Below are 27,589 nucleotides of genomic sequence, written 5' to 3'. Positions count from 1 at the left end.
TATATATTAAAGTAACGGCGTTGAAAGCGGGCGTCGAACGTACTCTCATAATCTTTGATTACTACTAGTTTAAAAGTAGAAGAACCCCTTTTCTTTTCTCTTCCTCGTCTTCCTTTCAAGTTTCAATGATGTTGGCGGAGAAGCGCGAGCTCCTATGTATAACGCTCCACTATCCAGTGGATAGCGTGGTTTGTTTTGCTAACAGTTATCCGCTGGATAGAGATTTATCCGGTGGATAGCATTATCCACCTTTTGAACAACTGGGGCCAGAGCGATAGGCTCGATTACCAACCACCGTTTGGGATCCTTCAAACAAGCGGGGCCTGGGCCTTAACCTGAAATACCGAGGAGATCTAAGCTCTAGTTTGGTCACCAGTCTCTCGCGAACAATAACCAATATGGCGGACGACAAAGTAGAACGCACCGTGTGCGTTTCATTCCTATTTTAAGAAATATTCCAACATAGACACAGCACATGGACCCAGAACGGTAAGTATACTGGACATCCTGTGATGTTATCTACAGTCGAGAGTTCATATATCTTTATGCTGCAAATAGAGTATAAGAACGAAGGGCTTAGTAATCCGGGAATGAAATGTTTAAAATGTCGTTCTTGTATGTTACCAATTCTTGTATGCTAACTACCAATCGAATTTAGATCCATAACTTCAAGAATTTAATTAAACAAATGCTGAAGTGAACGTCTTTACTAATTTTACACGCCTTTTTTACCTTATTGTATTTCCATTATAGTTTCTTTTACAGGACCCCTGTGATAATAGTGTTTAATACACTGATGGATCATCCTGTTAAAATATTCGTTATTATTATTATTGTTATTATTTAGAAAGAATTATCTTCAGTTTGAAGTAAAGCGGATGGTTTATTTTATCTCACTTTATTGTGTGGTTCCAGAAGATATCCATACCCCCTCCATGGAGGGTTTTTTCCAGTTTGAGCCCCCACCCCCAGGATTTTCCGTTCTAGGGGGCATCACGGTACTCCCCCGACCCTCTGGAATTCCATGATTTTTCTACTTGGGCTCCCCCTACCCCTTGGAAATTCTGTATCGATAAAAGACACGACTTAACTCATTGATTGTAATAAAATTTAGCCACAGCTGTTTCTAGTCACATTGTAGACAAAGACGTACTTTTTCACGGTAGACTGCAGACGCGTCACATTGCTACATGTCATGTTGAAATGTTTGAACCAGTGTTTAAACTAATAAACAACTGAATTGGAAGCGCTGGCATAGCAGCTGACTTTTTCTTCACAAAGGAAGTTCATACAAGAATCTTGGAACGTACATAAAGCTCTTTTGAATAACCAAGTCGAAGTTTTAATTTATGCCTGGCTGAAACAACGTATCCAATGACTTTACACATGCAGTAAAGTCGTTATGCAACATTTTTTTTCAAAACAGTTGTTTCCCACATGTCGCTTTATTTTTCTTTCACCAAAGGAATACATCAATTAAGTCATACGCTTTGTCTCTGTATTTTGTAAATGATAGTAAATTCATTTTATGCCTTAGTTTTTTTAATTGTCATATGTACATTTCATACATGAAACACGCATTGCTCAGTTGATAAATGACCAACTGAAATCTCGGCTACCGTTCCAATTACAATGCTCTTCGCTGTCCATGTTTACATATAGTTCAAGAATATTTATTTATTATTATTTATTTATATTCAAGACAAATGGCTTTGAATCGACTTTGCTCACTTAAAGCAAACTATTAGCTACTGGGATAACAATGAAAATATGTGATAACCTAGTTACGGCAAGCCCAAAACGGGGAATAATTTTTTACGAGTATCAAATGAAATAAACAAAGAATGAATCTCATTTACATGTAATTGACAGCATGATTAATAATGGTAATAGGACTGAGTGGAGTCCAATTTGGTCTGTAATCACACAAGTGATTAACAAAATTGGACGACCGTGAAGCGGGAGTCCGATTTGTTAATCACGAGTGTGATTACAGACTGAATTGGATGACACGATGTCCTGTTACCAATTAATCATAACAATTACAATTTCTCACAAAAGCAAAAATTCATTTGAAAAAGAGCATTTAATAGTCATTTTTAAATATCATAATTAAAAATATGGAGAATAGCTTGCAAAATGGCTGTTAAGTTTCTTTCAAAACAGTCACCAGAGACTAAACCTCCACAATTTTACAAAGTCAGTCTCTTGAATTGGTTACCATAGTAATTGCAATCAATGTTGTGATTGGTGGATTTAGTGGAGAGGACTAAAAATGATTGGCTCATGTAACTGTCCGATTACAGCTTTGCAGATTAATTAGAGCAAAATACAGCAGTTTATGCACCAATCACATTTGAGGAAATTGTGATTGTTATGATTAATGCTGGAAAAAGCATCTGAGCTGCATTTAAGCTAAATACAGCATGATCTTCAAAGTATAAAATATCATCAACTTCATTGTTCATGTGTTGCTGCAAGTCTTCGTCCGTATTTTGTTCAACTCAACGTCCAACAAACACGATACTCCAGGATTGCCATCTGTCATACGGTGTCGCAAGAAAATTGGAAAATATATGACAAAGAATCTAACATTTATTTCAATGGATGGAACATTTCTGTTGGTTTGGTTACCTGAATCAATTGGGAAAGTACCGTAGTATTCATTCAACCGCATTTCACACCCACTGCAAAGAACTCTTTGAGTAGCCCCCTTCCCCTTTGGAAATTTACCTCTTTTAGACACCCCTACCCCTCAGAATTTCCATGACCCTCTGTGGGTGGGTATGAATATTTTCTGGAACCACACATTTATTTATTTATTTTTTTATCTTTCAGACCAAAAACTCCATCTTCAGTAACTCAACATGAGGTCTTTTTCACTCAAGAAAACTATAAGAAACATTCATGTCAGCCATCCTATGTGGAGTTCCTAGAAAAACATCTTAGCCCCGACAAAGATGAAGAAAATAGCTTGCCACAACATGACATAACCATGGGGTCTCCAGAAGCTGCTGAGTACAAGATGAACAAAGGAGCTAAGAGAACTGGTGCTGAGAAAAGTAGATCAAACAGTGCCCCAGCTTGCCTTGGTCCAGCCATGGAGTTCCCTTTCATTTCAAAAATAAGCATTGAAAGTCAGAAAATGTTTTTCAAGGTATTTGAGACATTGAGATCTGGGCAGCTAGCTAACATGGATTTGCAGGAAATGAAAGCTGTTCAGGTTTGTGACTGCATTACAGTTATATTAATACATTGAGGAGATTACACAGAGGCCAAAGATCTGAACTATAGTTTTGAGTGGTAAACTATTGTTTTTAAGATGAAAATAAAATTCATATCTTCAGGCTACTGTGTCATTTTCGTTTAAGCATATAAATAAAATGACTGTTTGCACAAACAACCATGCTTTTAAAAGCCAAAAAATGATGTAATCAATATCCTCTGAGTCTCTTAAGCTCTGGATGAAGTTGTGTTAAAATTTTGTGAGTGGTGCATTTTCTAGTCTAAAGTGTATTAATAACAACTTGGGAAAAAGCTACAGAGAGTCTGTAAATTGACACTAATACGTAACTTGAAGTCCAAATTTAGTAGTTTTACCCGAGATGAATCCCTCTTGAAAGCTGTGTAGCGACACTCGGTGCTGTAAATATCAAACTGCACTTTATAATTTTATAATTTGATGTGAGATTCCTAGTGATATTCTTGCATCCTAATAGTAAGAGTTGAGAGCTGTTGCCTTGCACAAGAGAGGCCCAGTGTGGCCCAGTGTTAAATCTTGGAGCCAGCATCATGCATGTACATGTATGTTGGTCTGGTTTGTTGTTGGTAAACAGTCATGTTCCAAGATCCCTTGTTTTCTTCCCTCAACAAAACTCATTGCTTCACACTGCTTAGTTTTGACTGTTCTCTGTTAGCCCACACTGTGTTTTGTTGTCTTGTTGTTTTCAGGATATAAAGAATGCAGTGTTGATGGAACAAGAAGAATACCAACAGTTTGTACATACTCATGCAAAGACCAATCATCAATTGTATAACTTCATTCACCCTGACATTTGGAATTATTTCAAGGTAACTTATGCAGCATCTAGAAAAAAATTTCTTATTGGACAATGTGGAAGCTGCACGGTCTAGTAATGGACCCTATGATACTTGTTTGAGCAAACATTACTCTTTTAAAACAGTGCTTCTTTCTAACCAGACCCCAGTAGTTGAAATTTAACCAGCGCTATTAACTGGATACATGTAAATTGCTATCTAGAGGATAAGTGTTGATAAAATAAACCATGCTATCCACTGTGATAGTGATTTACCCAGTGGATACATGTAGCGTTATCAACCCTCTGAACAACTGGGGCCAGGTGTATAATTGGCTACTTGCTTCAGAGTGGGTGGGGGAGGGTACCCTATGATAAGTTACTACCCCCTTCAGGACCAAGGAGGAGTAGCATTAGTCTTAGTTGCTTGTCGCCTGGAAACTGGAGTTATGTGAAGGTTGAGTTAAGAAGAAGCAATCTGTGATAAACAAAATAAGTTTTTAGTGTGTTGAGCTTCTAGCAAGCTTACTACATGTACTAATTGGGACCACATACTAGATCAAATTGGAATTCAGCGTGTTGGTTTTTGAGGAGGGAGGATAACTGGACAAGCTGACAAGAAACTGAACCGGCATTTGATGCCAGGGCCAGAATTCAATGCCAGGGGACAGGTCACATTGAACTGACAAGGAGGCTTGTGCTCTCACTATAGTGCACTCATTCTCCTCAATGCCAATTGAAAGTGTTCTTTCATGGTTTACAGTAATAGTACTTTTACTTTATATTGCTTCAGATGGACGTTGAAGGCAAATTTAATGACAGCATCAACAAATACCCTGTGAGTACATTACCCTCATTGTTTGAATTGTTATTTTTTCCATAGAGAAGAATATGTCTTGTATTTACCATTTTTGCCTTTTTGTCATGTAGCGGTTCTATTCACTGCAGGAGACAATCGGATTAGCTGCTGGTGCTGTCTTCAAATCAGATGCAGTGTTAACTTTTGAGTGCACATTACTGCAAGTGGTAAGTCAGTTAAAAACTTGGAGGGATTTTCTGTTTTGACATGAAACAACAGACAGAAATTCATCTGCTTTCCCAGTTAAATTCTTAACTGGCAATCCCAATTTGTATCACACACACCAAAAGCCTAATGGCTTGGAGTAATTTGAGTTTTTTGACTGTGAACACACAGTTGGTCATTGTAATCTATTCCTACTAATATTGGTAGTTGTATGAATGCAAGTGCAATTAAGGGTTTACACTATAAGTGATATTTATTTTCTCTCAAAATTGAAAGAATTTTCAACTATCGTGAGTAGCGAAAATCTTTAATTGCTTGAGCTTTCGTATACACCCTTTTCATGAATGGCTGCCAATTTAAAACTCTTTTGTATGCATTTAACTCGTTTCAGAGTAAAAAATTGTTTTGAATTACCAACTTCAAAATGAGGTTAGTAATGCTAATTTTAATACTTGCAAAAGAATTTATCCTGGAGCTTTACCTTTCTACAGGCTGACTGTTGGTGCACCATTTAAAGAATTTAAGAAGAGAAGGATTATGAATGTGTAATTTTTCCAAATCAATCTAAACCAACAACTGAATTTAGGCATTGGTAATCCTACTTTGTGAATTTCTAATTTATGCCTGAAACGTGAAATTATGGATTGTTGCTAACACAGGGAAATGTTCCAAAGCTGAGTTTGCCTGAAAACTCCAACATTGTGTTGTCAGAAGTCTCAGCTCTTTCAGACGAGAACACAACAGTCATGACATCAGCTGCAGTAAAACCCAATTCACCTAAGGTATTTGATGATAACTTATTTATATTATTGAAAAATTCGAATGCATTTGTTTTGTATTACCATGTTTACTCTCTCATGTCTTTATACACTGTATGGGTTATTGACCAAGCATGAGCTCGAGATGGCTGGATATTGGCCAAGTTCTTTTTTTGCGTATTTATGAACTGAGGCGGAGTTGAGATCCATAAACACGCAAAAGTAGAACGAGGCCAATATCCAGCCATCTTGACCAAACAAGCTTGGTCAATAAAGGATTTATTATATGGTAAAGGAACACTATTTTCTTGCGGGACACAGGGGTAGTCCCGAGATGGCAAGATATCACTATCTTGCACGCTTGGGTAGCTAATCACAGCGCTGGATTCAGTTCATTTTGCCCGCTCACGGAGCCAGCCATATATGGTAATTTCTGTTACTGACCTACAGAGTTACCCACCCTCCCCTCCCTTCCATTCCTTCCCTCCCACAGGTAGTAAGTGAGGATCCAATTGCTGTCAGTCTGGCTAAGAAGCACAAAGTTGATATCGTGATCTCATCAAGTGGATTGAACACGCTTCTGGATAATCAGCCGTCAGATTACCGCAGACAATGGCAGTTACCCATCACTGTTCAGCGACAACAAGGTTTGTAAAAAGCGAAGCTGCTTGAAAGAACTTGTTTTCTTCCAGTCTGAGCCCATGGTTTTCCTCAAAGGTGTTTTTTTTTCCTTTTCGTCAAAGGTGTTGCTTAGCAACACGATCCTCATTGCGCCTCGCTAACGTCTTAATTTTTGGAGTTCTTTTGAGTGTTTGTGCTGTTATGAATTGGAGAGAATTAGAATCGAAATTGCATCTGACTTAGAAATGCGCTGAGAGATTCATGGGGAAGCGTTTTCTGCCCGTCTGCATGTACAGGGAAATTTTCCCTGTACTTAATGTCTTGTCGCGTGCGATTTTTCAGTGAACTTGTCCTGCCAGGCAGATTTTGTCGTCCAAATCTCTATCTAGAGGTTAAGAAAAAAACAACAAAAACATTACTTGTTTTATTTATTTATTTTCTCTTGTAGACAATCAAGATAAATCCAGCATCCACAAAGTGATATTCATTGACAAGCCTCTGCCGCCGCAAAACGTCCATCCTCGTGAAGTGAACGCAAAGTTCTACAAACTTGTCTTTCGGAGATTGGTTTGTCAGAAAGCTGGCGGCGGTAACACAACTACTGATCATGGCACAGAAAGAAATACTGGCTCGAATGCGAAGGTGACAGGAAAGTTTTGTTCTACTGGTTTAGGGCTGGAACGAACAGATTCAGAAAGCAGAAAGCGACGAGCGACAGAAAGAGAAGATGAAATTGCCGAGACGAAGAAGACAAAATTGACTGAGTCTGGTGTAGACCCGACAGTTCAGAATCTCGAAAAAGAGAGCGGTTCGGCTTCTTTAAACGCAGAAGAGAAGTTCTACGTCTACAATCTTTGGAAATTCGGGAAATTAAAAGTTTTGATACGGTGTAGTGTGGACGCATACAGGGCGGAACCAAGTAAACAGAACTGCTTTGCCTTTTTTAGTGTTCATCCAAAACTGGAGTATCAACCAAACTTTGGCCACGAGAAGCTGACATGCAGCGAGGCTGCAAGGTTCTGGCTGTCTAGTTACATCCGGCAGAATACCAAACTTATCTGCGGCAGAATAAACGTTTTCAATTCAAAATTGTTACGAGTTGATGAGCTTTCCATTAACGATATCGTGCAACAAGGAGCGGGTTTTCACCCCGCTCAAGGAATGAAGATGGTCTTTCAAGTTTTTCAAGCGCTGAAGCGACTCCCTGAGGGGAAGTTCATCTTGTCTCACAAGTCGGGAGAGATCCACGGCTGTTTGTACAAGAGCGTGGTGTCAAATTCAAGTTCGTTAAAGTGTTCTTATGATCTTCACAAAGCAAGAACACCAGTTGTAGTCAACTACACCGCAGCTGAGATTCCCTGGGCAGCAATAGAGTGTAATTTGTTTATGCCTTGGCAGATTAGAGAAAGGAGAATACCTTGCACGTTTCCTCCAATACCGGCCAAGGACTTGGAAATGATGGAGAAGAAAGCACAAGAAGGGACTGCAAAGGAATCAAATAAAAACAAAAAGAAAAGCAAGAGAGGGAAAAAGAAAAACAAAGCGGGGAGAGCGAAAGGAAGTGCTCCGAAAATTCCCAGTACAGAGGCCGTGAACGAGCAGGCAAAAAAATCTAAAAAGGAACGGAAATCTGTGAATAAAGGCAAGTTATTTGCCAGTTTTTATGACACTCAGCCGGCGGAGAAGGAGAGTGAAGTGTTTGCGGTTTCGAGACGAGCTTCAGGGCCTGTCACTTACGATGATCTTGATTTCTGACAGACAAACGAAGACCCTGCAAGTTACTGAACAGAACTTCAGGGCATGGTAGAGAAAAGCTAGATGTGTTCAAAACAACTATGTCCAGCGATAGAAATAAACAGGAGAGTGGAATTATGCAAACCGCTACTCAGAGACTGGCGCCTTGAGCACCGTCATTTTATTTTACATTTGCGGCGTTTTTTTTTTGCCGCATCTCGCTCTACTCGCATTTTAATAGAGATATGCGAACGATGTACAGTAAAGTTCCCCTTGAGGAAATCACTTTCGAAATCACTTTTTTGAATGAACAAACTTCTACTGTTGCTTTCGCTCTAGGCATTGGTAGACGGTAGACGTTGTCGAAGAGTTTGAACTACCATTTCGCTGCAACGTGTAATATAAGATGGTAGAGAGAACCTTAAACGAACGTCGTCGGTGAAGGCTTAATCTGGCTGTTGTAACTCAAGATACACAAGGTGAACGCGTATTTTAATATATAACTGTATTTATTATATGGCAAGCTCCGCGAGCGGGCAAGATGAATCAAATCCTGCGCTGTGATTGGCTACCCGAGCGGGCAAGACGGGGCTATCTTGCCCGCTCGGGACTACCCGCCGTGTCCCGCAAGAAAAATTTCCCCGAAAGCCATATAATAAATCCTTTATTGACCAAGCTTGTTCGGTCAAGATGGCTGGATATTGGCCTCGTTCTTTTTTTGCGAGTTTATGGACCGAGACGGAGTCGAGGTCCATAAACTCGCAAAAAATGAACTTGGCCAATATCCAGCCATCTTGACCTCACACTTGGTCAATAACCCATATGTATAGCATAAATTGCAAAGCCGTTACAGAACATAAGCGTGCATATAAAGAATGTTTGGCAAATTAGCATATTATAGGCTTAAATTAAGAGGCTAAATTATATTAATGTCAGCCATTTTGAATAATCAAATCCAGCCGGTGTCAGGAACTCGTTTGTCCAGTTTGGCTCTGACGTCAGTGCTTTCTCATTGGCTTACAGCCATGCCTTTTGTTCTTTCGCTTTATAAGTGCGACACCACCCGGATGGTTGGGCGGCTGGTTAACTCCACCGCAATATACACATCTCTCTTGATCTCTCTTAAAACAAAATCTCCTGGATATATAATCAAGTATCCTTTCTCAACCATCCCCCTAAATATCCCCCCAATATCCCCTCACAGCCTACATCTCATTAATCGCCTATATATACCTACACAGCCCACTTCTCAGTAAACCCCCCACATATAACTACACAGCGTACATTTCATTAATCCCCTACATATACTTACCCCTAGTCATACTTACACAGCCTACATCTCATTAATCCCCCTCATATACCTACACAGCCCACATCTCATTAATCCCCCACATACACCTACACAGCCTACATCTCATTAATCCCCCTCATATACCTACACAGCCTACATCTCATTAATCCCCTACATATACCTACACTGCCGACATCTCATGAATCCCTCACATTTACCTTCAGAGTTTGCATTTCATTAAATTGTTTCTAGAGTCATTACTCATTATATTCAGTGGTTATCACCTCATGCAGAACCAAGAGTTCTTAAGAGATAAGTAAACAAGTAAATTGACTATCGCCATTCAAATTATCCACTTGTAGCCTGGAAACAGGCTCCCGGTTGGATTAGTGGGTTTAGTGCGAGCTAGTCGAGTGTGGTCTAGGGCGAGCGGGGAGAGCCGAGAGCGGAATGCTGACGAGGAGGAGCGCAGTTCGCGGAATTCTTTTTTCCGCGCTTAACGGCTCGCTTTGCTCGCCTGATATTTTTTTTTCCGGCCCCGCCGGATTTTTTTCGGCCCTCGCTGGGAGCCTGCTCGCAGGCTAGTTCTCCTGCCGTGCGTTCAGCCGTTCGAACGGACACTGTAAGGAACGTTTTCGCGTGAGCTAGAGGTCACATATTTGCCGATGCATTTTTGTGGTTTAATCAGTAAAATTCTTCTTTTAACGAAGCTTTTAGGGTCGAGAAAGCAAAATTGGCGATGTACTTCTTTTTACGTGACGCATGATTGGTGAAAAACTTTCCCTGTAATGCGTGATTTAATAGAAAAATTCAGCGTGATACGTGATTGGTACCCCACCTTTGCCACACACTAGGGTTAATCCAGAGAAAATGAGGGGAGTTTCTTTTGGGTTAATTAAATGATTATCAAGACGTCATCCTTTCCGAAAAGTTTCGTTTTCAAAATGTTTTCCGTCCACACTAAATCACAAATCCGGCGATTTTAAATTACGCCGGTTTTAAAGAGTGTTTTCGAAAAGCTCCGTTTTCGGTGGGCAATTTCTCCAGATTGGGTTGGGCCGTAGGCCTAAGCGTTAAAATAAAGCTGCGTTTTCAATTCCTCCTGCACAGTATGGACAGGGCCTTACTCAGTAGAAAGATATTTACTTTTCAAGTAAACGAGAGTACAAATTAGTCTTGACCTGACAAATTAGCCTCGTCTTGACTATTCCTCAATGCCTTATCGTTGTTAATATAATTCTTCGAAATCGACAATTAACTTCAATTTGTTGGAGATAAATTTTTCATTTGTAGCTTTAATTGTCATCCTTTTTTGTTCAAAGCCTCCGGGTCTTTTTACAGCCATGGCTTAACCACCTTAATTAAGAAGTTCTCTCTTTGGCTTAAATCAGTGGGAATTATTCTACAACTTGTTACGATTGCTTAGCAATCTCGCCGAAAACTGTTTTGTTTATGGAAATCAGTGACAAAAGCGATTTTCAAAGAAAACATTGCTACTGAACGCGCGCTACTCCACGTAATCGAGTTTACAAAACCAGTACATCACCGAAATTTCTAAGGGTTCCTTTTTCTCAAAACTTTAAGACCGGAAAACAGAACTTATGCCCCAAATTCAGGCTTTAATTATCCCACGACGTCGAGTTAAAACATTAATATGGCTAACTGGAATTGTCGTTCTGGTTCAGTTCTTTGTGTTTGTGGCGGTTCAAGTGCGATCAGACAAAGGCTTTTTTACGGAAGACTGTTCTACACTTAAAAGCACAGGTACTGTATGCGTTCTTTTCTATGTATGTTTTTTAGATTCAATTCGTTCAATACTTGCTCCAAAACGGGATCGCCCACATAACAGCAAAGATGAAGGCACATGTATTATGGCTTGAATGCTGTCGCTAAGATCAGAGAGATGAAAAGCCCAGTGGCTTATCGATCCTAAATCATTTTTATCTAACAACATGTTGGAGCCTGCTGTTCAGACAAACATTGTTAATCGCAACTGAAATGTCCGATGACAATATTTTATGTAGATCAAGCATTTTTATTCACAATTCCGCGTCGCGAGTATTGTTTGAACATTCAGTTATCACGTCCGTCCAACATGTTTTGAACTAAAATCCGTGATCTTTAATTATAACTGAGTCAACTATTTAACCGTTAATTTCCCGAAAAAGTAACTAGCACTCAGTCTTAAAATCATAAATTCTGTCAAGTAAATTCAGGTTTGACCAACTCAGTGCCAAATTGATGAAAATTAAACCTGCATCCTTCTAAACCTTTGTTAAAAGCACTCTTTCGCCTGTCGGTGTATAGTCAGTATACCTTGGTTTCTACATTCATCATTTCAGAAACAGAATACTTCTGAGATAAACGATCATGTGTTGGCCAATATTGCTCACTCGCGTTTTGAAAATGAAATGAAAACTCCAACATTACGGGAGCTTGAAAATTTTGCGGTCCAATCATTAGATGAAAATGCATTAATTCTTGATATTTCTACGCTTGTCGGAACGATGTCGCAATACAGAGTCTACACTAATAATTATTTCTCCACTGAAGGTGTGTAAAGGCAAGGATATTTGTAGAGCAGCGAGGCGTTTCTAAGATTCAAACACTCGAACATGTAAATTAATGTTGCTCTTACTTTATTAATTTTGTCAATTTCGTTTTCAGTCAGTTTCCTTGCGACAATATTTGTTTATATAGATCCTTTGAGTTAGCTAGCGTGGGTGTGTGAGTTGCTTTGGGTTCTTACAGCAAGGAAATGAATTATATAAGAGTCCGTATATTTTCCATTTTCTTTCTTTTGTTATCCATAGCTATGGCTCTTTCGATGTATTAAAATTCAGCTTGATAGTGAGTCCTAGAGGACACAAACAAAGGAAATGAATAAACTTGCATTCAATTTCCTTTGTTTTTGTCCTCTAAGCCTCGCTGCCATGCTGAATTTTAATGTAGAATGTGGTCTAATCCAAGCCCCTTCATCCACTGTTTAGTTTTGTTGTCTTTTTCAATGTTGCAAATGCCCCGCGGTTGGACTTAAATATGATTTGTGTGTGTGGTGAAGCTTTGGGAAGACTGCAAATGCCCGACCCAAGAGACAAGGTCGAAGCTCTATTTTTCTGATTGGAGATGAAAGCAGCAATTGTTCACAAGTAAAGATATCTTTATTGATACTTGTAACCATGGTTTTCGTGAAGAAATGCATCTTTAGAAAGGAAAAAGTGATGCAACACTGAACAGGCATTCTATTTCGTCGGGGACCGTATGCCCATATTTCTATCTTTGACTATCAGTAGTGTGATTTCACAAACCCCAATTCTTATATGCCAATTAGAAACCTCCAATGCTAATGAGTGTGTACATAAAGGTAAAACTTCCGCACGTACGCCTACAACAGACAAAAAAACACGATGTTTTTAAACTCTTTTTCATTGAACAGATCTACAAGCAATTTGCGTTCACATTCCAGATGCTGCTTGGAAACGTTCATAAAGCTTAGCTTCAACAACTGCAATATGTCTGTTATTCGATGACAAGAAGAAATAACTCGGATGATTACGTGCACACGCTAAAACGTGCCTAAACAAGAACTAATTTCGTTTTGGCATTCAAAATTACTGTGCGTCTATAGACAGTTCAGTACGTAAATAGCACGTGTGCGCATCTGTGGACATTTGTGGAGAACTGTTGAAGTTACGTTTCACCGTATCTTCTAGACTGTTTTGAAGAGTCTCACCCTTCTTTCAAATGAAAGGGCAACTAACTTCATGCACACAGGCATGAGCCAGCGTGGGTGCCGCCAAATCTGGCCTCTCGCTTTGTAAGCTTTCATTTCCTTTAAAAACGCTCTATTTTTACCCTCCTCTCAGACAGAAGCTTGTTAAACCTTCGCGCTCGCCTTCTGTCCCTGTTATTTAATAAAGGCATCCGGTTGGCTCTTGCGGGTGTCAGTAGTGACTTTGTGCATCACTAGTTGAGTATTCATACAGTGATAGTGCTGATATTAAAAGCAACAAAAATGCCAAAATATTAAACACCACCGCTTGGATCTCTTATACGTCCATTTTTTTTTATAACAGTGATTCCACGAATTTGCATATTTTGCACGTGTGCAAAATTGTTTTTAAAAAAAACATCATTTTGCGCTGGCAGTCATCCTTTTAGGAAGTTCCAAGCAGGGCTTTTCTCAAAATGTCAAACTTATGGCGCCCATGGGACGCAGAAATCGAAGAAGAGTCGGTGCGTTCTGAAAACAACCAGGATAAAGGTAAAAGCTTCAGTAAAAGTATTCCATGCTGATGACTCCATGTTAACGAAAAGCGGAAGCTGTTAATAGAAAATATGACAATGAATTGGTCGCTTCATCGTTAGATAGTTCGGAAGAAGAGAATGGTAGGTACGAGGAGAAGAAGTGAAAGATTGATCGCGCAAAAGAAGCACAACTTGCCCATCAAAAAATGTGTCAGAAAGCCATGGACACCATGAACAATGTGAACGACTTGCTCACAAAAGTGAATACCTTTTTAGATAAGGCCATGGAATAAGGAAGAAAAAAGCCATGTTTTTGCTCAATATTTATTCTAGTCGAGCAGTTCTCAGCTATTTAATTGAACTATTTAATATAAGGTTTGTTTAACACATTTTGACCACTAAAATATAGTTTCTGTTTGAACCTGTTTTGCTCGGTGCACATAGCTAAGCTTTCTAAATCGGTTCAAGTTTCAAGCGAGACCTAGATCGAAATGAGATCGAGAGCGATTCTGCTCGATAAACAGAGATTAAAACATTGGAAGCATTGTTGTTTGTGTTTGCGAGAAACGATCTGGAAATTAGAACGGTGTACTTTAGAACGTGCTGGCTCTATTGTTCTTGCACATTAGCATTTAAGGATTCCAATTAGCATATAAGAATCGGGGTTTGTGAAATCATTCTAGTGATACAATACAATGCAATACAATACAATTCAATTCAATACAATTCAATGCAATGCAATGCAATGCAAGATGTGATAAAATTCATAATTTCAATTTTCTGTTGGTGTAATTGAGTATTTTTGGTTGGTGTGAAAGCAGCCCGGGTCATACCACATCTTGTTATGCAGCGAGTCTTCGAGTGAGAGGCGAAAACTTAATTACCTGTTGTTCGTTTTTCACCTTCTCCTCGCAGTATTATTGAGTAATTTTTGTTTCATTTTGTAGTTCAGAGCCTTCCGCAAGAATTTCACAATCAGCATTTGGCCACTACGTTTCCTGCACTTCAAGCTCAAACCAAAAAAATTTCTACGCACGAGAGAGAAATTCTAGTTGATAGCACAAAAGCAGAAACAGTACATAAATCACGCAACGATGCGGTGAATATTACGATAAAAGCTATTCCATTGCCTTCTTCAAATGAAACCGTACGGGATTTCATAACGGGAGCCACTTCAGCACAGGATAAATCTGTTTTGACAAGAGATGGTTTGGAAAATACCACAGCTGCCTTCAAGAAACAGGATTTCAGTAACGACGAAAGTGTACCAGAATTTAACTGTAAACAACTTAAAAACAGGACATCGGTGAGTGAACTTGGTTTTTTTGCACGTTCGAGAAAATCAAAAACTTTTTTTCAACATCAAATTGACGAGTTCATTTTGGTCATAGTATGTTTTAGTTTTTTCTCTTCGCTTTATGTTCTGAGCTGAAAGCCAACGGCTTCATTGATTGCGTCTATTTATCTAGATTCAAAAATACACTTGAGTGTCGCACAACCAAATCCAAGAAATCCCTCTAGCTAATGACAAAAGACAAAAACAATACAGTGAACCAATCAAAACGCCAAGTACTCGTAACATGTAGCTGACGCGAAGCGCGGGAAAACGTGTGCGAACGAGTCACGATTGGTTTTACTTTTGATTGGTTGAAAAAGTGGCGCGAGCTTTTTAAGCCAATTGTGTAGCGTAGTGATGAAAACCGATTACTTTTCGATACTCAAATGAAAACCGGACTATATGATAGTTGTTAACGATATTCAAGTGTGTTTTTCAGGTGAATGGTAATCTTAATCTGCATGAGTGGCACGGATGGTGTGGATACGCTGTTGATGATCTCAGAAGAGAACCTCTATTTCCTTTTAAACCACACGTATGTAACTTGCAGTTAGTAAGAGTAAAAAAAAAGAAAAACAAACACTCTCTCGATATGTCAGTGGGTACAAATTACGGATGTTCTCCTTTTGGACAATCCGGATCAAAACTTATGATCCAAAATCACTCAAACGAAACGATGCACCTTTGAATTTGTGGAACGATACTTTCCCTTGATGCACCATGATCTGAGTGGTCTTGGATCATAAGTTCTGATCCGGATTGTCCAAAAGGAACGCGCCAGGCTGGGAAACATATAAACTGTCATTATCTTCTGTTCAGAACATAACTGATCTTTTCGGCCGGGTCATCAAATGAACACGATCAGCTTTTATTATATTTTATTAACCGAGTGTGAGGGCTGTACTGGGAATGGTTCATTCCTAGTTTGTGACCAGTTGTATCGAGCGTAAAGAAACCTGTGCATTTCTATTACGGTCCCGAGAAAACCTGGTTAATATGAGACTTATTTCACAAAATAACTGAAAAGGAGAAGTAGAAGCCTTGCGAGGTCCAATACTTACAAAATATTGGACCAGCGATAAGGCACTCTGATTGGTTGATTATCTTGATTAAAATCCTGTAAAATACAAGTAAAATCATCGAGAAATAATATGTTTATTGTATAGTTTATAATATGATGGAGTGCGCGAAGCAGCCAATCTATGCACGCTACATAAAACCTACTGGCAACATTTAAATCTTTGATTGGAAATTTTCCATTAACTAACTTATTACCCTAAATGCCTATCAGGTTAACGATGTTCTAAGCAAGTTTGAAACAAATGTAACAAAAAGAACATTCAATGGAAGACGGATTTTTGGTTACGTTCATCCCACGACTACAGGTAAAATGCTGTAGCTTTAAAGTTCAACTGTAAGTTACTTGCAATTATTTGCATTCCTGTTATTGCTCTAACTAGATGGATGTTGTTTTCAGCAAAGACAGAAAGATTATATTTCATTCATTTGACTTTCTGACGACGGATAGCTTCTCCCAGAGGGGAACTCCCAAATAAAAAGGACAGGGGTGGTCGTCGGAAATATTGAAAAGAATCCCTAAGAGGTAACAAGATCCTGTTTTGTGGGCGTGGCTTGAAAATGATCCCCCTCCCTAACAGGTGCCAATTCTAAAACAACAAATTACCTCCTGTCATATTTTTTCAGCTCAATACCCTAAAAGGTACTGCAAAAGCTCTCGCTGTGAACCTTTTGAGGCTGAGCGCCTAAAGAGGTTCCAAAACCGCGTTAACCCCTTAAGGGTACGATGAGCACCCCCCGTCCTTTTCAGGGGCCGGCTTTCTCAGTCAGTCTTGCTCTCAATTTTTTCAGGTGATTTTGTTTTCGCCATTAGTTCCGCGGATGGTTCAGAACTCTGGTTGAGTACGGACGACGATCCAAAACACTCCAGAAAAATCGCGTATCTTGGAGATGTAAGACTTCCACATTATTAAAAGTTATATGGCAGACACATTGCCTGAAGGACATGCCAAAAAATAATTAAAAATAAATGTTAATCCATTATCAAATGACAAGCGATTTGCCTAAAACGCCCAGTGAAAACGAGAGAATCTTGGACTGATGTTGAGAATGTTCTTCCCAAAGTGATATCTATATTTCAAAAATTAGCGTTCCCGGGTTTTTGTAGCAAATAAATGTTAACTCCGAAATTTATTTTGATGTTTAGCATCTTAGCCGAGATTTCCGGCCTGAAGTGGGTTCTTGTCCGCCACCGAAAATATTTGAAAAATAGTAACTATTTATCACCGTAAAATGTGAATTTTTTTAATTCTCGTAGTCTTTATTAAGTGTCTATATTACCTCATTCATCTATGAAGATGTAGATGTAACGTCATAAACAAAGCTAAAGCTATATTTGCTCCTGTTTTACAGCCTGGTAATCAATATGGCGCTACCACTAAGTTTGCACAGTTTACCTCACGGAAGGACCAAATCTCTGAAAATATCAGGTAAATATAATTGAACGATATGACCTGGGTTCGTGGCTTTGAAGAAGCTCTATTTTTAAGCTAGTCTTGATCTCTGTCTGACATGTGGGAAAATGCTATTTTTGATATTTTTTGCTATCTTGCAGATTAGAGGCAGGGAAAGCTTATTATGTTGAAGTTCTTCAAAAGCAAAAATACAACCAAGACCACGTGGAAGTTGCGGTGATTTTTTTCCCGATATAATTTCATACATTACTCTTGTATACACTATGTTCCCAGCTCAGTTCGACAGACAAGATGATGCACTCACCCCTCGCCCGTTTTCGTCTCTGAGGTTGCTAAGCAACATGGCAAGCCATGCGGACGTAGCAATCTTCGGAATGTATTCGGAAGTACTCGGACTAGTTAAATTGAGATTGGACGATAAAAATTAGACCAGCGATAAGATAGGTCCGTAACGCAATTGAAGAATTTCGAGTTGCTCTTAAAATAACTTGGAGACAAGGTACCGTCGTTGCTATGACTACTGCAAATAGTTAGATCCTCATGCGGTCTGCGGCGTGCAAGAGACTTCCTCAGGATCCTTTTCACTGTCAACATGTTTGTGAAGCGCCGTAAATAATTGGTGAAAAACGCACCATGTTATTATATATTTATTAAAAATAATATTAATACACATCGCTGCTCGAATTATTACACAGTGGAAAATGCCAGGAAAAGAAAAACTGGAGATTATCGAGTCACAATTCCTCTCTCAGTATATAGGTGAGTATCAGAATATTTAATGGAAACACTGATCTGAAAGGCTCAATGGGTTGAACCGTTAGTCGTAAAACGGACCAAAAATTCAACCGTTCGGAGCAACAATTGGAAAACTGTAACCATTAACCGTAAAAAAATGGCCGTAAAAAAATTTAGCCACGAAAGTGAAAGTCTCAAGATCTCTTGCCAAGACTTTTTTGTGCCTTGTCTTGTGGCTTAGTACCATTAGCCTTTTCCATCCAGGAATGATCCTCCCTTAAAGATTGGGAGGTTGAATGGTCCTGAGACCTTATATGTGCTTTACAGTAATCAAAATAAATTTTTAACTTCTTAAAACAATGTTGATTCAAAATTTCTAAGATGTCTAACAACAACAAGGAAAAGAAATAAACCGTTTGGCCATAAAAGTGTCAAAGTATCGACCGTTAGCCGTTGAAGCCACTACCCCATTGAGATCTTCCGATCTCTTCATAATTGGGAATAAAAATAAAGAAAATAATCAACAAGAGGATGATTCTGATGATGATTGGCACCTCTCGACTAGACTAGTTTATTTAATGAAGTCCTGCATAGAAACTAAGCGCATTCAATTGATTTGAATATTTTGATTTACCAGATTATTCAGCAGACAAAGTGGAAATCAATGGTCGGGTTTTGTGCATCGGTAAAGATCACCCAACACTGCAATTCGCATATGACGAGGCAAGTCTTGATAAGACAACAGATCATATAATTACTTCGATATTTGATAATGATCAGCCAATGATCACAATGGTGATGTTAGCTAGGGATGCAGTACTGTGATGAGGAGACAAATGCTACCAGAGAAAATCTTTTTTTACATTAAAGGCGAACAACACCTCATGCCAAGTTATTGCGCTCGGCTCTTGATCGAGCGGGTTGAGCTCTGGTTCAAGCTCTGGTAACATATAACTGATAAATACCACAGTAAGTATTCAGAGAACATCCATACAGTTGTAACTTTCGACAACATGAGAAGTTGCTTAGTCAAATTACAGATTGAAAGCTTCATCATAGAAATCTTTCTTGATGAAATTGTATTTCTTTGTTTTTAGTTCATGACCCGTGAGAAGTACGACATTAGGGACGACTTTCATGTTCGAGGTGAGACAGCGTTAATTTAGTATTGAAGTGTTCTCGGGACTCTCTAGGCATGCTAGTTTCCGAACAACGCGATGATTACTGCAATTATACTTTTTAAAAATTCCGTAAACTGCCGCTTATAAGCCCCCCGCCCCCCCTCGTTATAGGCCCATGTATCTGTAAAGCAGAAAATATTCTCGGTTATAAGCCCCCGGATAAATGCCCCTCTCTAGCTTTGCCTGTTTTCAATTCGTTTTATTATGATGTTTTGGAGCTTAATTGCCAGTAAATGAGACAAAAAAGTACGTCGATCAACATGTGCAGCTATAGCTCGTTTTCGAAACAATGTTTTTATTCCGGTTGTAAGCCCCCTCGGATATAAGCCCCTCCGTTTATAAGCCCATCTAAAAGCCCTTATACGAAGTTGTGTAAGCCCAGGGATTATAAGCGGCAGTTCACGGTATGCGTTTAATAATTTAATGTAAACTATTTACCATATAACTCTACCAAACGTGAAATTATGTCGAGGACATGAATAAAACAACTAGAAAAGTTTCTTTCAGTGTAAATTACGAAGGTATAGAGTACCAAGGTCGAAGATTTTAGCACTGCTGTACTAATTGTGGACACTGAAACAAGCAAACAAATATTGTAAACTAAGCAGAAACTTATTAAAAATCCCAACTGGCGGGAGGCTGACCAGTTGGCTATTTGCAAAGGGTGGAGGAGTTGAATCTGGGACCACTAGACACAAATCCATTTAGTGGCAGGGAGGAAGATTTGAACTCGGGACCTCACCACTAGGCCACGCCGCCTCCACCGTTCTTTGCCTTGCTTCCTTTTCTTGCGACCGATTGGGCCTGCCACTTCTTTAGACATGCAATATGCTAGAGCTGGTGTGGTTTACATACTTCTCCTCTCTGCAGTTGAAACTCTCCCTCACTCAGAAGTGTCAGATGTGTTACCATCATGTCCTTACAATCCATCTTTTCTGGTCTCACGAAAACTCAAAGAAAACGAGGCTTTTTCTGGAAACTTTGTAAGTATATAATAATTGAAATAATAAAAATAATATTTCCTGAGGGAACCCAACTCGCCATGGCGGTTTTCGTGCGGCCCTAAAGAAAAGTACACTTTTCTGAACGCTGTATAACTTTTCTAAATGCTGTATAACCAGAAGTTTGAACTGCTAATCATCCTAAACATCATAACTCAGTAAACAGTTATGGCACAGGTCTTAACGGGAGGAAAAATCATGTGACCAGACATGCAACAAAATGTCTGGGCGAGTATCAGGCTAATGAGAGGATAAGATAATTGTATCTAAATGAAAATGATACAATGCACAGTACGTACCTTAAAGTAAGACATGAGTAACTTTAAAAAAAAAAAAAAAACCCACCACACTTTAAAAAGCGCATGCTAGTGAGGTAAGTACGGAATTTGCTTACACGTTATTACCACCCTTAAACCGGTGCCACTGATTTTCAGTGAAAGAGACGCCTTTCGACTTCCCCCCTCCCCCCGTACCCCCCCCCCCCCCCCGCCTCTTTTCTCTTTCAAAAGACTGCGTACGGACTGGGCCGAAATAGGATTTTTGGTTTGTTGTGTACGCAACTCAGAGTCTTTAACCTATATTGATTTTTTTATTGCAGATCCAGTATCCACGTGTGTATCCTGATGACAGGACGGATGTTAACATGTCACATGATATTAAAAATCACATTAGCTGGGGAAACAAAAAACTCCCGAAAAGTGTAAGGCGTCACAGTTTATTAAGTGTAATCAAATTCTTTGTTATTGGGCGGACAAGTCCAGGAATGGTTAGGTGGTGGACGTTTTCCGAGTGTTTGACCTGTTTTATCTCGCCTTGCGTGGCTGACTGGGAATCTTGTTGTTGTCTTGTTGTTTTATATTTTTCAGGAGGCTTTGAAAACTGTATCTGTATACATGGACGCACTTGTAAAGAGAAAAGGGTGAGAAACGAAAAGTTAGAATGATTAATACATTACAAGGTTGTAGAGTCAGTTATAATGGCAGGTTGGAGAAGGCAGAATCCCGTAAACGATTCATAATTTTTTTGGACCTTTTTTCATCCCAGGGACAGATTCTCTTTAAAGGAGATCGTCAATGTGGAAGCAAAAGATGATCCGAAAAAAGGAACCCGGTTTTTGTTAGAGCTGGTACGTTTGTGTGAAAAAACAAAACATTCTTCTCACGATAATACATACATACATATACATACATAAAACTTGATTCTCTCTCAGATTTTGAATAGCCAAAAATAGCCTCGAGAAAATTAAAATAAAAATAAAGTAAAACTATGTATATTGAATAAAATAATCATTGTATAACTCATGGTCCATCTTGAGTTCTTACCTTAGAGTCTAGATCATTTATAATTAATCCACAAAATTAGAGTCGAAACTATTTGTAGTTTTATCTGCGAGAACGGATGTTTCCTTTGATTGGATTGGATCTGTTGCATTTTTCACCGCTAAAATGTTGGCATCGTTATTTTGTCAGGAACTTGTGGACAAACTGAAAGGTACGCTTATTTTTCAGTGTTTTGAGCAGTGACTTGATGAGTTAGTAGACATACACGTAAATAGACACTAGTTATGTAACGTTCTCAAATGTTATACCATGGATTGTAATCCATCAAATATTTTCACTCGCGCGCGATTGGTCTAAATACGTCACGTGACCGAATATTCTCCAGCTAAAACTGGGGAATATCCGAGAATGTTCCCCAATTTTCAAAACTGCACGCGTTGCGAAAAATATTTGAAGGATAATAAACACAATGGCCTCTATTTGGGGCGAAAAGACGCTCGGATATTTGTCCTTGGACATCATTTGCTCCTCGAAGCTCACAAGTTTCCTCGAGCTACGCTCTCGGAAAACTGTTCGTTTCTCGGAACAGATAATGTCCTCGGTCAAATGTCCTAGCATATTTCGCGCCAAATGGAGGCTATTGTTTATATATTCCACGAGTCACTGCTACTTTCTCGGAGTACACACCAGCCTTTGGGTGAGTCAGTATACTAAAAAACTGCACTGGTCAACACAATCAATGCATTGCAAGATGGGAAGGTTATGTGTAATACCATCGAGTATTCAAGGATTTTCCTGTATTCTGATTGGCTGTTCTTTCTATGGTGTGGTATGTAAACAGGAATGAAACAAAGAAGTAAATGGAAACGGATAAACAGCACTTGATGTTTACTCCAATAGAGAGGGACTCCCAGGGGTATCCCAGGGGTATTGTAGAACAAAGGAACACGGTCATATATTTGAAGGGAATAAGGGATATCCAAACCACTATCGGGAACTTTGGCAAAAATGTTAAGGAGAAACGGATATTGATTGGGAACAAAAAGGAAAAAGCGATTTTTTTTAAGGATTATAAGGGAACGTGTACCCTTCCTCCCTCCCCCTTCCCCCTCGAGACCAGGAAGACGAAATTACAACGTAACATATTCGTGACCGGCTTCCTCATTGATTAGTTTCACAGCCGCACCTTAACTTGTTTTATTTTCAGGGCGCTCTGTTCGTTTATCAGAATACGTGTACAGAACCGCAGAAAACAGCAGCGTTTTATGTTATCCAGAGGGATTTCAGTGGAGAAGAAATGTTACAGTTTCCATGGTCATAACGGGTAAGGCGTGCAACAATTGTGGATCTAACCTGAGGAATTCTTGCGCGCATAATTATGATAATTATACTAATTAATGATAATCAAAAAAGCCATGGCCAAACGGACTCGCAAGTAGACGCAAGTTGAAAACTTGGGTCTACTTGTGAGTCTCATGCGATCAGTTTAGCCAGGCCTTGCATGCACTTTCGTTGACTTGCGATGACTTGCGCTCACCTTGGTAGAGATCAATCTGCTTGCAAGTAGATGCAAGTTTCTCACCGTTTGGCCACCCAACCTAAGACCTCGCAAGTTGAGTGACGTCCATTCTTTGTTATAACAACTTATTAACCAATGAAATACAAGGTATGTAGCCTTGAAATGGGTTTTTTGCGACTAGCGTGTACTTGCGAGGAAACTTGCGAGTTCGTTTGGCTACCCACGGCTACTTGCGAGTCTGTTTGGCTAGGGCTTTTAAGTCTTGGCCAACCGATGAACACAATGTAAAATCAAAGAGGTTTTAACCGAATTGTTTACAAGCTCATTTCCTTTTGTCTTTGGTTTCGATATTTCTTCACAGTTAAAAACTATGGCCCGTGGATAAAGTTTTTAATTAGTCAACTAGATCAGGTGAGTTATACGCTAAATAGCAAGTAAAATATGGACCATTTGGTAGTAAGGTGTACATACGACTTTTTTGGGACCTTATAGTCAGCTGTTAGTTACAGCGCCAGAAGTTGCGTATTCGAAAGTTCCTTCTGTTCCGAATATTTGAGAGTAAAATCATGGCAAAGTTTCTAAAACTGAAAAGAGAGAAGAATATGTAACGGAAAATGGTATAACATTACAACGCTATGTATGACCTTTAAGGTCTTAAAGCCAAAAAACCTAGCTGGTTCCCTGGCTTTTTTTACGCAAAGCAAATTGTTGCGACAAACGAACGTTAGACGTTAGACTACGATAGTCGTACTAAGATCTAATCGGAGTGTGGTGGGGGGAGAGGGGGCAAGGGCGCTAGAGAAGTCTCTTAGATTCTCATTCCATCGTGCGAAAAAAAAAAAAAAAAAAAAAAAAAAGCTGCAGACCAAATATTCTTACAGTTATGCTCAGAGGCAGGCAATAATTAAAGATTGTACACAATAGGGGCAACTTGCGCATTGAAAATTACATTTACAGGCGTAAAACTGATTTGCTGTTTTATCTACTTTCTTAAGATTTACCAACAAGGAGGAGATCGCAATTTTTTCCTGGTTATTGTGGATTTTAATAGCAGTGATACAGATCTTTTTAAACTTAGAGAAAGGAGTGGAATTAAGGACAGGTAAGACCTTTGCATTCAGAATAATCAGCTCTGTATTCCAGAGGGTAAAATCACCCCCCCAAAATTTCCCAAATTCATGCTATTGATGCCTTTTAACTCGTGTGTTAGTTGTATGTAGTCAACTTTCACATGAGTAGCAAGTCGTATTACTAAGGTGTGATACTTTTACCCTCCCGGGGGGGAGGGAAACTCCCCTATAAGAAGGAGGGGAATGCTCGTCGGAAATTTTAAAAAGGACCCCTAAGAGGTACCAAGATCTTGATTTTGCGGGCGTGGCTTGAAATGCTTTCACCCCTAAGAGGTATCACTTCTAAAGAAACACATTAACTAACACTTTCATAATTTTTAATAGCGTTAAAGACGATTGCTTCGAATACCTTCTACTCGTAAAGTTGGTTATCAAATATCTCCTGTCGTATTTTTTTCTGCTCAATATCCTTAAAGGGTCCACGAAAGCTGCCACTGTGGACCTTTTGAGGCTGAACACCCCAAGGGGTACCAAAACTGCCCTTTTGATCCCTAAATCAGTGGTAAGACGATCACCCCTGTCCTTTTTACATGGGAGTCTTGCCCTGGACTTTTAGCCTACTTAGTGGTCAAAGGACTTCCAATGTTTCTTTTAACCTCGCCTCGGCTTTTCTCCGCTAGGATTGCTATTTTGCAAAAGTTCACTGAGTTTCACAAGACGAAGGCTTTAAACGATGGAGTGGGCTACATCAAGGTGAAGTATAGTACATGTCCATTGTTTTCATAATGCGCGTTTTTGAATCGTGTCCATATTGTTTTCTCACCTGCGTTGCGTATCAGTCTCAATTTCTAGGGGCGTAGATCAATGTTGTGCAAATCATAATAAACCAAGGCCTGCATAACGGTTTTCTTCATTCATACCTGATTTCAAAAAACCTATTTTTTTCCACATCATGCAGGATCCCAACAGTATTATATTGACAGCAGATCTTCACATCAAGTTTCCAGCTAATGTATTTGATATCGTACGTAAGGTAAATGCAAGCACTTGTTATATGACACCAGCTTCATGGGATGATACCAAGCATAGGAACAGTTTCACCGCTATATAACGGAATAGCTGAGGAGGATGCGGGGTCCGAGGGTATGGTTTCTGTACTCTAGTCAAAATTTAAGACTTATTTTCAAAAAAGCACTTTTTATATCTTTGAAGCAGCGTGCCGCACAGCCCTTCCAACATTTTTCTGGGTGTATCCTCGACGTTAATCACTCCCCCCGCAATGAAAAATTGTTCAGTAATGTGACATATCATTAAGCTTGTGTCAACCATTTCGTAGAAGTCAAAGTTAAAGAAATTTCAACGAAGATTTACCAATTAACGTACGCGGTTGAATCGGGCTCGTAAAACATTAACACGCTAACATTTGTCGTTCTTTCCTGCACAGCATGCAATTCAAGGCCGCAGTTTCTACTCACCCGCTGTTCTAAAGTTGAAATGCGGTTACTCCATATCACATCAGCAAGGTACAATGTTGCCTGAATAAAGATTTAAGCGACTTGTTTAAGAGAACGTTTTCGCGCGCTTTTCTTTGGCTGTAAATGCTTTTGCTTCTATGAACGTTGAATGAGACCTGTGTAGATGTATGTCTTCATCCCTTGTGGTATTTATGTACTTCAGCCTATTGGGAGATGATGGGTTATGGTTTGTTCGGAGGATACAAGTCTGACTGGGACAGCTTTGGAGGATTGGACGAAGAGAAATTCACCACACGATGGGGCGGCGAGGACTGGGATCTAATGGATAGGTAAGAAAAACCAGATGACCTGCACCTCTTTAAAACTTCTATTTTGATTCGCTCTTGTTAATCTGCCCCTCTTTTGTTTTTAGGGCTAGGGGCATTGTTTGTGATGTATACCTATTGTTTTGTTTGGTCAATCATGAAGACCCTCGTAAACGGTGCGTGGTCGCCCAGAAAAACCATCATCCATTCTCTTCCCCAGTGCTACGTTATCAAAAGAAACGGAGACTCTTTGAACGAGATTGAAAATCGCCCAGACGTGCGCGAGTTTCCATTTCCCAGTGTCTCTGAATAGTACAGTTTAAGTAAGTTCCAGGAGGCGACTGAGTTTCCTTTCCTAACTTGCTGCTATAAGCACATGAAGTTTGAATTGTTTTGTGTAAATTTCAGGGCCCTCGGTGCCAATTTAGAGGTGGAGAGACTACGACTTCCAAAGCTTTACCATTACTATCACGAGAGAAAGAGCGACTGGTACGAAAACGCGCGACTGTAATTGGGACAACCGTGTGAAACATATTGATTAGAAGAGACTGGACACCTGGAGTCCGACTCAAGTACGTAGGAAAACGCGGAATGCAGAATAAACCGGTCATTTAGGCCTTGATCACCCCTCCCCCACATGAGTTCTGAGATGAAGACATGGCTGACACCGCAATAGGTTACACAAGCTGAGCAGCGGCCAGAATCTTTTCTCGTGCTTCACAACAAAAGAAGAAATGGACTGAAACGACACCCAGCCATACGTGAGCCTTAACAGGCTACACGAGAGACGCTGAAATCACTGAGGAAAATATGACAGCTTCAGTGTAGCAGAATCGACTTATGATGCTACATAATTTAGATTTTTTGGGGAAAGTCATGTATAATAAAAAAATTATATACAATCCAAGGTCCTTAGAGTTTTCTTGTGTTTAATTGTTGTTAAGAGATTGATATTCGATCTGCAATCGACCAAACGGCCACTGGGTAGAAGCCAAATCGGAGTCTTAAGAATTAGTGCATTGTCCATGCGCGTTTATCCCCAATGTATTCTCCTCTTTAGTTATAAAAAAAGAATAAATTAGGTATCAAAACGTATGTACACTGAAAGAATCATGTGTCGAAACTTCTATTACCAGCAAGCGTATTTTAGACACTCGAGGAATCGTTGTTTCAAAAAACGTTAAGGCTGAGGCCTCATCACTTAGCCTTTTAATTTTTACAGGCAAAAGCTGTGCAACGTATCTTTCTTTGATTTGTGGATTCCGTGTTTTAGGGTTGCCCATTCTACCCTGAAACTCATAAGGTCGACCTGTGGCAACTCTACCTGTTGTCTGAAACACACGTCTAGGGCTATTGATTTCGGTGACGGACCACGTAACTCGAAACTATTGACCGCGGCGAAATGAACTAGGCAACGTAGATATCACGTGCTTATTAACGTAAAAATGCAATATGTCTGTTTGAAAATGCATTATGAAAAAT

At 39.5% G+C, this 27,589-nt stretch overlaps 2 protein-coding genes across 6 annotated transcripts; both read left to right on the top strand.

The window, feature by feature from the left end:
• The first annotated feature begins 354 nt into the window (after positions 1-354).
• Positions 355-9,146, top strand: LOC110057044 (uncharacterized). 3 transcript variants are annotated; one of them, XM_089284032.1, is made up of 8 exons: positions 355-489; positions 2,839-3,223; positions 3,952-4,071; positions 4,831-4,875; positions 4,986-5,063; positions 5,721-5,843; positions 6,313-6,466; positions 6,889-9,146. In XM_089284032.1, exons 1-8 carry the CDS (start codon positions 476-478, stop codon positions 8,193-8,195), a joined length of 2,226 nt encoding a protein of 741 aa, XP_089140158.1. In that variant the 5' UTR covers positions 355-475; the 3' UTR covers positions 8,196-9,146. The 3 variants fall into 3 exon arrangements, with proteins under 3 accessions (XP_089140158.1, XP_020619284.2, XP_089140159.1); XM_020763625.2 differs by having other exon boundaries at positions 4,968-5,063; XM_089284033.1 differs by lacking the exon at positions 5,721-5,843 and having other exon boundaries at positions 4,968-5,063.
• A 101-nt stretch (positions 9,147-9,247) lies between these two features.
• On the top strand, positions 9,248-27,588 carry LOC110057039 (beta-1,4-N-acetylgalactosaminyltransferase 3-like). 3 transcript variants are annotated; one of them, XM_089284029.1, is made up of 23 exons: positions 9,248-11,229; positions 14,661-15,019; positions 15,489-15,584; positions 16,341-16,434; positions 16,919-17,019; positions 17,480-17,556; positions 17,682-17,757; positions 18,237-18,300; positions 18,914-18,999; positions 19,374-19,422; positions 20,328-20,440; positions 21,057-21,158; positions 21,325-21,377; positions 21,503-21,584; positions 21,928-21,949; positions 22,946-23,062; positions 23,619-23,668; positions 24,253-24,359; positions 25,008-25,080; positions 25,286-25,360; positions 25,772-25,850; positions 26,005-26,131; positions 26,516-27,588. In XM_089284029.1, exons 1-23 carry the CDS (start codon positions 11,067-11,069, stop codon positions 26,616-26,618), a joined length of 2,268 nt encoding a protein of 755 aa, XP_089140155.1. In that variant the 5' UTR covers positions 9,248-11,066; the 3' UTR covers positions 26,619-27,588. The 3 variants fall into 3 exon arrangements, with proteins under 3 accessions (XP_089140155.1, XP_089140156.1, XP_089140157.1); XM_089284030.1 differs by lacking the exon at positions 15,489-15,584; XM_089284031.1 differs by lacking the exons at positions 26,005-26,131; positions 26,516-27,588 and having other exon boundaries at positions 25,286-25,470.
• Position 27,589: the final 1 nt, after the last annotated feature.

Source organism: Orbicella faveolata, unplaced genomic scaffold (genome assembly GCF_042242905.1).
Source record: "Orbicella faveolata isolate gen_17 unplaced genomic scaffold, um_ofav_v1 contig_13, whole genome shotgun sequence".
In the NCBI taxonomy this organism is placed as follows: Eukaryota; Metazoa; Cnidaria; class Anthozoa; order Scleractinia; family Merulinidae; genus Orbicella; species Orbicella faveolata.
This window is presented reverse-complemented; position numbering and strand designations above follow the sequence as displayed.

Bases quoted from the DNA above. Each gene is read 5' to 3' on its own strand.
- LOC110057039 (XM_089284029.1), top strand. From the start codon at position 11,067: ATGCCCCAAATTCAGGCTTTAATTATCCCACGACGTCGAGTTAAAACA. The intron at 11,230-14,660 runs GTACTGTATGCG...TTCATTTTGTAG, and splicing joins TTCTACACTTAAAAGCACAG to TTCAGAGCCTTCCGCAAGAA. The intron at 25,081-25,285 runs GTGAAGTATAGT...CACATCATGCAG, and splicing joins ATGGAGTGGGCTACATCAAG to GATCCCAACAGTATTATATT.
- LOC110057044 (XM_020763625.2), top strand. The intron at 3,224-3,951 runs GTTTGTGACTGC...TGTTGTTTTCAG, and splicing joins AGGAAATGAAAGCTGTTCAG to GATATAAAGAATGCAGTGTT. The intron at 4,072-4,830 runs GTAACTTATGCA...ATATTGCTTCAG, and splicing joins ACATTTGGAATTATTTCAAG to ATGGACGTTGAAGGCAAATT.